This window comes from Dendropsophus ebraccatus, chromosome 3 (genome assembly GCF_027789765.1).
Source record: "Dendropsophus ebraccatus isolate aDenEbr1 chromosome 3, aDenEbr1.pat, whole genome shotgun sequence".
Taxonomy (NCBI): domain Eukaryota; kingdom Metazoa; phylum Chordata; class Amphibia; order Anura; family Hylidae; genus Dendropsophus; species Dendropsophus ebraccatus.
This window is the reverse complement of record NC_091456.1, coordinates 142,758,803-142,770,218: the sequence shown is the minus strand read 5'-3', so window position 1 is coordinate 142,770,218 and position 11,416 is coordinate 142,758,803. Positions and strand designations below refer to the sequence as shown.

The following is an 11,416-nucleotide window of genomic DNA, read 5'->3' as shown; positions in this document are numbered from 1 at the left end:
GCCTCAGAGTTTGAGAGGCACTGGCCTAGAGGGTAATGCTTGACCTGTAAATATATTCACTATACTCATGCTATATATGTCAGGACAGGGAGGTACAGATACAACAAGACAGTGGGCCCTAGGTCTGAACCCACCCACTGTCCCTCCCTACTTGCCTCAGTCGGCCCTAGATGGCCGTGGACAACCACGTAGACGTTCCCTACGCTAAATACGTGCACACGGAACCAGACGGACCAACAAACACAAAAGAATAGTCAAACAGGCCTGGTCAAATCCAAACAGGCAGTGCAGTACAAAATCAGCAAGCAAACGGATAGTCAGGTAGGAGGTCAGATAACGAGTTGAGCAAAACAGAGGAATTAGGAACAGGGATCGCAGGAGAAGACAGGGAAGCTGGGACCAGGGAGTTAACCTAATAGCCAGCGCTGGGACTCTGCCTCAGCTTTGTTTTATGCTGGCCAAGAGCCCGGTCCGGATCCCCATTGGACCGGCGCTCTGATCTACCAGGTTACAGACAGGCAGAGAAACCACAGAGACAAGACAGGTGCATAATCAAGTCCAAAAGCTTCTCAGCTTAACTCCTGCATTGCCGGAAGCTGAGAAGCAAATCGGGTGTGGCACACAAAAGCAAACACCAGGCACTGAAGATTCCTGACAATATATCTGATTATTATTCACAGTCAGTATAAACCAACCAGATCCTCAAAGTACATACAATATGCTGCCGTTTCCTAGTGGAAGTAAAATAGTACATCTCATGGGACACGGACAGTACTAAGCTACAGCAAGGGAAGTATGGGCTTGTTTATTGGTTTACCGCATTGGGAGGCAGGACAGAGTTATATATTTCCCAGAAACCACAATTAAAAAACAAAACAAAAAAACACCACATTATACAAAGCATGTTATACAAGAGACAAGTGTTTTCATTTTATTAGAAAAACTATTTCGCAAACTGAAAACATTTTAAAGAAATGCTAAGAGCTTTACAGAAATTAATCAAATACATTTAACATGGCAAGAGTCCACCCCCATACCCCTCCCCCCTTCACGAACAAAACCTATGTACTCCAACACTGCACACAAAGTAAGGTAGACTCCTGAAAAGGGTCTGGGAATATAAGTGCAATGATTTCTTTAAAATGAGAATTTCATAGATATGAACCATACAAAGCCGGAGATATTATATATATCACATGCTTAGGTTAGGGGTATGCTCACCTGACATCTGTAATAGCTTTCCATTGTACCCTATGAGGGCAAGCTACAGCTATTCACTGCTCCAACTGTCTGATGGGAACCATTAGATCTAACTTCACATGACAGTCAGTAATCTGATATTGGCTCTGGAACCATTATACCTTATAGAAGATAAGTCTGTCCTTGGGCCTTCCCCTAACTTTATTCGTTGTTTATTATACTTTTGTTTCCTTTTGGTCGGCTGGATTCACATCATGGTTATTATACAAATGTTGTGAAATTATTAAATGCATTATAATATAGTTTATTTGCAGCATCTTAAAAGATTACAGAAAGGACAGAGAGAAGTTATACAAGATGCCTTCATAAACCTATAGTACAGACTAACATCTGGTGACAACTATGTCAGACGGGAACGATAATGCAAAAAGGAAACAAAAGGCTAGTCTTCTTGTCACTGACAGTCCTGTCCTCTCCCTGGGAGAGATGCCAGCTGTGAGGGAAAAAAAGAAAAAGAAATTATAACATCATAGAAGCAATGACAGACGGAGAAAACATATAAAACATATACCTTTATGACATTTAATATGACCTTTATATGAGGGGCTCTCTGTTTTGGGGAACTGATCACAGAGTGCCCAATGGTTTTATACTCTATGGGGGCACTTGATACCAAGGGTTCAATTCCCCTTAAGCACCCTCACAGGAAACATATAGCATTATACAATGGTGTCAGCTGATCATGTGATATATGGAGTCAACAAATCCAACATGTCACTAGCATGTGGATAAACCACATTATAAAACATATCTTTTTGAAGATATTTTGGTATAGGTTTTGTAATGTAACCCCATAAATTATACAAATGGGCCCAAGGTCCGGGGAAAGGGGGGCTGTATACTGCAGATAAAAAAATGGATGGGATAAAAGCATCCTATGATGTCAGCTCACTCAGGCTGTTCATATGGATCAAAACCCATACAAAGCATTTTACAGAGAAAGAAGAGTTTCCACAGCAAATCTACACCTCTAAACACCCAGGGGGAGATTTATGAAAGGGTGTTAATATACACCTGGTGTAATCACAGCTCAGCTTTCAGCTCTGGTAAGCTGTGATTGGTTGCTGTGGGCAGTTTACACTAGGTGTATATTTACACCCTTTCATAAATCTCCCCCCCCCCCCCAAGACTTCACATCCAGCATGTATAATAGGGGGGGACACATCTACAGCCGACAAGTCTTACTAGAATCGGGTTGCCACCTGAATATCCAGGTGCCTGTAAATTTAAAGAATGAAGACTGCAGACACAAAACTCCTTGCGCCAATGTTAAAGGAGTTCCCCCATGAGAACATTTCCTGTCTAAATGCCCTATTAGATGTTTATGTGTGTCTCCCATTCTGGCAGATGCAGCTCTGTTTCCCTAGCAAAGGAAATATCAAGCTAAAAGCAGTTTTGCCCAGTGAGGATAGCCATATTTCACCAGCTTTCATTTGAATAAGAAAAGACAACCCCCTTTAATGCAGTAAGTCTCAGCATAATGTTCAGTACAGTACAAATACTGCTGCTACAATGAATGGTGACCATTGGTCTCTGCACTAATGTTGGGGTCCTGGTAGCCTCTTCTAGGTTTCAATGTTCAATGATCATCAATCACAACTTATAAGATAAATAAAAAGGTTCCAGAAATGCATAAATGCATTTATTGTATTCTAATAGTCCTTTTACACGGAGCGATTATTGGGCAAAAACTCACAATAACGACTAAAACCTAGTGATAAATTGTTAAATCGCTGTTTTTCAACATGTTCTAAATTATTGGTAGTTTATCAATTGGCTGCAGATCTGTTCGTCTAAACAGTCGAAAGAAAAAAAAAAAAATCTCTCTTTGTGTAAATGCCAATGGCTTGAAAGGCTAAATTGTCGTTTCACGATCACTAATTCCTTGAGCATTTTAGCTGTACGTATAAAAGGATCTTTAGGGGTTGACAGGAGACCACTGATGAATAATGGACAACATCTATATATTGTAATACTTACATGTTGCTGTTCGCTACATTTATTTGGGATGTGAATACTTTCCATATGAAGCTTCCATTCGACTCTGCTTTAAACCCTAAAAGATGGTGAAATGTTATATAACCAGAGCTCTGACTTTTTCTATATCTTATGCATACATACTGGGTTGCAGAAACTAAATTCGACTGAAACCCTAAGGCTCAATTTACACCACACTTTAGTGCTTTCATATTGCAGAACACCCTAAAGAAAGTAATTACGGTCATTCATATAAACTTGTTATCCAGACATAAGTTTAGCTTGCACCAGATTACTTAGCCCCCAGAGCCACTACGATCATGAGCTATAGCTGGGGGAAAGCAAGCAGCAACGTCAGATCAGGTGGCCGGCCAGCGTCTCAGGACTCAGACCTAGAATAATGTAAACTTCTGACATATCTGGATGTGTCAAAACTTTATATAAAGGACACTAACACTTTAAATAGACCAAACATTAAATTACTATGATTCCAATCAAATGTAGTTATTACTATGCTACATTTGGTCTATTAAAGTCTGTGGGTGACACAGTGGGTAAAAAAAGCATACATTGGAATAACTTTTTGCCAGCATTACAATGTATACAGGCAACAAACCCCACAATATGTTGTGAGTAAAGCCTAAAGAGTATAACCACACACACACATAGCATGACAGTGGATATAGGTGCCTGGTGACTGGTTCAGATTCTCCTTTCTTAAAGGGACTCTGTCACCTCCAAAACACCCGCTAAACTTATCAGTAGATTATACATCAGTAGAGTATACAACATTGATTCTATATCTGCAATTTGTATTTTTCTATGTTCTTCCATTCCTTTGCTATAAGCCCACAGATGAAGGAGTCTAAGTAGTCCTCTCCATTATATTTTTAAGCTAGTAGTCCTCTCTATGCATCAACATGCCCAGTGTGTAGGCTTACAATGGTCACATGCAAAGGAATAGAAAGCTACAAATTACAGATTTGGAATCAGCATCCTTTATTCTACTTACAGATGACTTTAGTTTAGGGTTTTAAGAAGGGTGGGTTGGAGATGACAGAGTCCCTTTAAAGTGTCAATGTCAGTTTAACTTTCAAAATCTAAAAATCAACAGTAGATGTGATATAAAGCATATTTGCAATTTACATTAATCATTTTTTTAGTTGTCATGGAAAACACGGCACTTCCTGTTTTTTGACCTTTTTTCAGAAAAAAAACATAAAAATAAGGAGTTAATACATCCTAAAAATGCATCGTCCATCTAGGTGCCAGCATCAGTTTTTGCCAGGTAAGTAATAAGAGTAAAGTGATTCCACTTACCAGGTAGTAACCAGTATGGTAGCCACTCATGTACCAGGCAATCAACATGCTTCCTAAAGCTTCATCATCTTCAGCAATATCCGGGCCCATAGGAGGTGGAGGAGGGATCAGCTACACACACGAATCAAATGTTTAGTGATAATGTATCAGCTTCCTCACATTGTATGTGCATGCAACCATTTTTGTTAAAAATCATCTACTGTCAAACTGTAATTCAGACAGACAGGGGTTATCCAGCATTAGAAAAACAGGGCCACTTTCTTCCAGAGACAGCACCACTCTTGCCTCCAGTTCAGGTGCGGTTTGCAATTAAGCTCCATTCAATTTAATAGAACGTAAAATTGCAAAACCGGACTCAAACTGGAGATAAGAGACGTGCTGTCTCTTAAGGAAAGTGGCCATGTTTTTCTAACGCTGGATAACCACTTTAAATGGAGCAGCAATCTACATTGTCGACTGGTAAGGGTGCCAGCAATCAGTTTGCCATCTATCAGACACTTATTACCTAACATGTAAATAGTGATGTGTCTATCCTGGTATAACCCCTTTAAGGACTGCCTAGAAAATGTTGCTGGAACTGCTTCCATGGAAAGCCACTTAACAGTACCACATTCCTCTACATCTGTGCTCACACTTTACTTGTGCGGCACCACAAATGATGGTCCTATTTTCATTATTAATAAATGAGGCTCTATCTCCTGAGTAGTGCAACAAGATAACTTACAGGAGGACCATGAGGAAATGATGGTGGCCATCCAGGAAGAAAGGGATGTGCTTGACTAGACTTCTCCCCATGCTGTAAATACATAAGATATCCACTATTAATATTTCTGCAAGGAACATAAAATAGCAAGTCTTCATTACATTAGCCTTCCTGTAATCCATCTACAACTGTCTAAACCATTTATTTCTTTACCTGTCCAAACCCAGGTATAAATGGGGGGGCAGCTGGCAGGAAGGGAGGATTCCAGTGGGAGGACTTTGGTGCGGCTGCTTTGTGCTGATTCCTGTCATCAGAAGCTCCGGAGGACTTGTCACTTTCATCAGTAGAATGTTCATCTCCATTCACGTCCTTCAAAGGAACAATAAGTGAGAGACTAACCAAAGATACTTACAGATTTCACTGCAGACCTTTATGATATTAATACAAAATCTTTTATATAGAATTAGATCACTGCAGACTCCTATCAGTGACCCAGAATTTTATATGAGTGATTATCTGCTGTAGACAGACGACAATACATTTCTAAATGTTGTCGCAAACTGCAAGGCAAGTACCATGGTGAAAGTTTCTTCTTGAAGCTTTAAATCCAGGGGAGGAAACGTTGCTGCAGATAGATCATCTACAACTTTCCAATATGAAAGTGTGGAGACTGTGTGCGACCATACAGGCTTTGTAGACAAAGCTTTGCCATTTGCATGCGGAACAAGAGCACATTTACAAGGCTGTGTCAGAGTAATGCTTGTATCTCTTGACAAATCCCATCAAAGTTGTGTTCACACTGGCCTCCAGATAGTATGCTGGGAAAAGCTCTCAATGTACATGCTGCGTATTTCCAAAATTGTGTTAACCAAAAAATTGGCCGCACTTGTGCCAGAATACATAACAAAAAGTGAATGACTGAAACCACATAATGGCCTACACTATTCCATAAAACAGGATCCAGCTAAAAGAAAGTCATATACTTTATTTTAACATGGAAACCTAAGGGTTACTGATCCCGCTGCACTGCATACATTGGAGGGGTATATAGGTCAAATGGAGGCCAGTCACCTGATGTAAACCAAGACTAATGGGATCCATTCTGTTTTTCTTTTTTAAAGAGTCACTGTCGTATTTTTTTTTTTTTTTTGCAGAAATCAATAGTCCAGGCGATTTTAAGAAACTTTGTAATTGGGTTTATTAGCCAAATCTGCCATTATCTGCATGTAAAAAGCCTTTTTCCAGGTCCCCCCCTCCTTCCTCTTTTTCATCCACTCTGAAAAATCTGAAAATTGTGACTTGTTGCAGGAGTCGTACCCTGTCTGTTCTAGGGAGAGGGGAGGGGGGAGGAGGAAGGAGGGAGTTAGCCGGCAGCAGAAAGCAGATAACAGAGGATTACAGGCACGGAGCTGGGTGACAGCTGTAATCCGAGCTCAGACAGGTCACTGGTGACTGTCACAGCAGATATCCCGTGAGGGATTTGTAGATTAACTCTTTGTTGTCCTGTTTTGGTCTTTTCTTTAGCTCTCTCCATAGGAGAACAATGAAGACAGGGGGGAGAGCTTCAAACTGCTTTTTCATGATAAAAATGCATTTTTCGGATAATATTATTGATGTTTATTGAATTTGTTTACTATATGGGCTCAGTACAGGCCCTTTGTTGTTAAAAACTGTTAAAATACAATAAAAATTTAAATTTAAAAAAAAAAAATAAACCCAATTACAAAGTTTCTTAAAATCGCCTGGACTATTGATCTCTGCAAAAAAAAAATTCACGACAGTGACACTTTAACAAGAGCAAACAAGGCTCTAGTTTTATTAGGATGTGCTTGGGCATTAATTCCAATAAATATGTACAATGAAGTATGTACATTCTTACCTGTTCCGGATCTCTTGGGTCACTATCTCCTTCTGAACTGTCTGGGAAACGCAAATCAGCCAAACTTTGCTCCTCAGTATTCCCATAGCCGGTATATGTGACTATACAAGTCCCTCGTTTGGCATCAATAGAAGAGATGGTGGCAGGATACAGGTTACCATCCTCTGACCAGACAGCATTACACGACTCTCCAACTCTCCACTACAATAAAGCAGGTAAATATGAATAAGACCATACAGACAGGATGTCAAATACTTCCCCCCTCCCCGATCAGTTAGTTATCCTGTGGATAGGGGATAACTGGGTAAGACAGGAATAGGTATATAAATACATAGGTGTACCTGTAGGTGTCTTATAGTTAGGAATGTCCATAATTTAGCAGCAATACTATCTCTCTCTATAAACAGGTCTGTGAATAAGATCCCTACCTTCTTTAGAGGAGCAGCACTGTTTTTCTTCCGGCTCCTGTTTTTCTTGTTATTTTTCCTTTTTGTCTTTGTATTCTTCTCTGGTGACACAGGCTCCATAGTGCAGTCTCCTCCATTCCTTAGGGCTTTCTGAAGGGACAGGATAGATTATTCTCATCACAGAACATATTACCATAAGTCTAGATCACACGTGTCAAACTCAGGCCCTCCAGCTGTTACAAAACTACAATTCCCATCATGGTGGGATTTGTAGTTTTGCAACAGCTGGAGGGCCTGAGTTTGACTCCTCTCGCAGATGTCTCACATTCTGTTTACTAGCAAGGCTTCTCTTTAAATAAAAATCCACTGACATCACTTAAAGAGGAAGCCCGGGTACAAACTCCCCCCCCCCCCCCCCCCCAAAAGTGCTGGGGAAGAGGTGAGTGAAAAAAACATGCACCCAACTACACGGCTCCAGCATTGGGGTCCGGTCCTCTGCTCTGGCCCCTCTAGGTCTAAGTGGGATTTGGGACATGATGTGTCATGCCAGTCAGCGACAGAGACGGGATCCCACTACAGCCGCTGACTGGCTGAGCAGGCTTGGAACATCACGTCCCAAGTCCCCTCTTTAGACCAGTAAGTGGCCAGGGGGGGAAAAAGCCTGTACTTGGGTTTCTCCTTTAAACAATTATTACATATCTCTATATATATATCTATCTCTCTATCTTTCTATCTATCTATCTATCTATATATACATTCATATTCTAAACAGTATTGTATAGATTCCCTTATATCCACAAATGCCCTATGTAACGTAATAAATAAAGATGAGCGAACCTAGAGCATGCTCGAGTCCATCCGAACCCGATCGTTCGGCATTTGATTAGCGGGGGCTGCTGAAGTTGGATAAAGCTCTAAGGTTGTCTGGAAAACATGGATACAGCCAATGACTATATCCATGATTTCCACATAGCCTTAGGGCTTTATCCAACTTCAGCAGCCACCGCTAATCAAATGCCGAACGTTCGGGTTCGGATGGACTCGAGCATGCTCCAGGTTCGCTCATCTCTAGTAATAAACATAGCATCACTTGCCAAAGTCAGAAAGTTCCATATAACACAGTGCAGAGAACAAACCTTGAATGATGATACCGCTTTGTCATAGGCTTTGATCAGCGCTGTATCATCCCAGATATCGGAATCATCGCTCTGTTAAGAAGACAGATAAAACTTAACCTCTGATCACAAATTCCTTCTTAGCATCAACTTCTCTCTTTAGGTAAATCTATAGTTATTTCTTGTACATAAATCTTATTACACATGGAAATATTACAGGACAGCTATCATAACCTTAGAACCACCCTTAGAATATGTTCACCCTTTCATTGCCAATACAGTCCTGAGCCGTAAATTTTTATAGATTTGTAATTTACTTATATTTAAACATCTCAAGTAGTGGCAAATCTTCGATAAGTACTGGAAGGCTTGAGTTGTTGTTTTTTTAAATAGATGTAATTTACTATCTATATAACTTTCAGACATTAGCTGATTTGAAAGGAAGCGTTTTTTGACGGAGTTCCTCTTTAAAGTGAATGTGTTGCCTAGAATTGTCTTTTTTTACTGATCTGTTTTAATCTTCTGATTGTAATTTATTCGTAGTACATTATTAATAAGGAAACCATCTTGCCTGAGACTTTTTTAACAGCATAGAGCAGGGGTAGGGAACCTTGGCTTTCTAGCTGCTGCAAAACTACAACTCCCATCATGCCTGGACAGCCAAAGCTAAAGCTTTGGCTGTCCAGGCATGATGGGAGTTGCAGTTTTGCAACAGCTGGAGAGCCAAGGTTTCCTACCCCTGGCACATAATGATATGCTTTACAGCAAGCCGTACTGACATAACAGACAGCTCATTTGACAGATTCCCTTTAAGACCTGTGAGGTGTGCCCCCTGTGGATCTGTTCCACAGATGCCTGACTGGTTTGAGGACTGGACCACTATTTGTTTTCTCATTCCTGAACGATTTTTGCAGTGTGGTCTGGGCCTTATCCTGCTGAACGAGGTCACTGCCATTAGGGAATACCGCATACCTGAGAGGTGTATTCTGCAGCAATGTTTAGGTGGGAGATTTGAAAATAGGAGAAATCTCAGTCTTTCCTTTATGACCTATTTATAGTCTGTTCCTGACTTTGGCTTTAGAAATCTGTTAAGATATCTTTGTGTGTAAAAGGACCCTAATAATCTTACAACAATGGTGGATTCTCTGCCTCTTTATTAGTGGAGTGACTGTGCTCAAGTTCGGGGTTTGAGCGCCAAGGAACACAACATTGTTTTATTTATTCCCCACACTAGCTCCTCTGTGGGATGGGGGCAGCCTTCACTGCCCATGCACACCAATGAGCCTTGCCACCACTGTCCCGGCTTCCCCATTATCGGTAGGTTATAACTAGAGATGAGTGAACCGGGTTCTGGTTCGAGTCCATGCGAACACGAACGTTTGGCATTTGATTAGCGGGGGCTGCTGAACTTGGATAAAGCTCTAAGGTTGTCTGGAAAACATGGATACAGCCAATGACTATATCCATGTTTTCCACATAGCCTTAGGGCTTTATCCAACTTCAGCAGCCACTACTAATCAAATGCCGAAAGTTTGGGTTCGGATGGACTCGAGCATGCTCCAGGTTCGCTCATCTCTATCTATAACCACTGTATACTGGGAACACCCTCTGGAGAAACTCTCGCCATATATCCCACTTCCAATACATCACCATCGAAAAGGGCCAGTCACACCCTAATATATGGCAGCCAGTTACAGCTGCCATTGTCAGCACATGGTGTTATCCACACCAGACTGTAATACCACACATTGGACTGTAAGGCTCTGGTCACACTGCAGTGCCTCCCTAGAGTTATGCCCCTTCTCGCGGGATAAGTACCACAAGGTGGCGCTATTCCCGCTGTCAGCACAATGACAGCCTGGAGACCACCAGTATAAGTGAATGAGGAGCAGGGGCCGCTGTCTGGACCCAGTGCACCGAGCCTCAGGGGATCGCTATTTTATAGTAAAGGGTAATTGTAGCGGGAAGCCATAGTGACCAACACAGAGAAACCAAAGTATACGGATAGCACTACAAATCCCAGCATGCCCTCCCGACACCGAGCGCTGGCCGGAGCTCGAGGATCCCTGTTACTTCCCATGGCAGTAATCAGTGCTGTCTATAGAGAAGCCATGTCCTGCTCCCCCCCGGTCACACACTGCTTACAAGTCTTACGGTGCTCGGTACCTGACCGGCTCCGCGCCGGAACAAGATCTCCCCACTCTCCTCCAGCCCTGCCATAGACACGCCGTAGACACACACACTACGCTGCTGATTGACCCACTAAGGCCTCCGTCCTACGTCATCACCACTGAGCCTTGGATGCGGCAGCTAAGGAGATTCCTGCTCAGCGCCCCCTGCTGGAACCTCTGCTCATCATTCTGCGTGTACTGAGTGCACAACGTTTACAATGAAGTGTGCAGGGTGTATAGCCCTGTTCTCCAACCTGAGGCTCTCCAGCTGTTAAAGAAAAAACTACAACTCCCATAAGGTCCCTTTTTTAGGAAATGATGGGTGTTGTGGTTTTACAATGGCTGAGCTCCCCCAATAGACTCTAGTTATATACAGTAGTTGTGTCTTCATGTAATACTGCTTCCTGTCATGGTGCCTGGCTTAGTGCTGAGACATCCTGGAAGCTGGATACATCAGGAGCATAGGCCATGGCTGCCAGGAAACGCTATAGAGGAGAAGTCCATGACCATGTGCCCGGCGGGGAGCCCATAATGTGGAGGCCAAAGCACTGCTCCTTCTGCCCTGATGTGATGGAGTCACATTG

The 11,416-nt window shown here is 42.0% G+C and overlaps 1 protein-coding gene across 3 annotated transcripts; it reads right to left on the bottom strand.

Moving 5' to 3' along the window:
• Positions 1-903: 903 nt before the first annotated feature.
• SMN1 (survival of motor neuron 1, telomeric) lies at positions 904-10,943 on the bottom strand. 3 transcript variants are annotated; one of them, XM_069962831.1, is made up of 9 exons: positions 10,807-10,943; positions 8,683-8,754; positions 7,568-7,696; positions 7,140-7,340; positions 5,474-5,629; positions 5,282-5,353; positions 4,558-4,668; positions 3,241-3,316; positions 904-1,693 (listed from the first exon to the last, which is right to left on the bottom strand). In XM_069962831.1, the coding sequence occupies exons 1-8, from the start codon at positions 10,879-10,881 to the stop codon at positions 3,260-3,262; spliced, it is 873 nt and encodes a 290-aa protein (XP_069818932.1). In that variant the 5' UTR covers positions 10,882-10,943; the 3' UTR covers positions 904-1,693; positions 3,241-3,259. The 3 variants fall into 3 exon arrangements, with proteins under 3 accessions (XP_069818932.1, XP_069818933.1, XP_069818934.1); XM_069962832.1 differs by having other exon boundaries at positions 10,816-10,943; XM_069962833.1 differs by having other exon boundaries at positions 10,828-10,942.
• Positions 10,944-11,416: the final 473 nt, after the last annotated feature.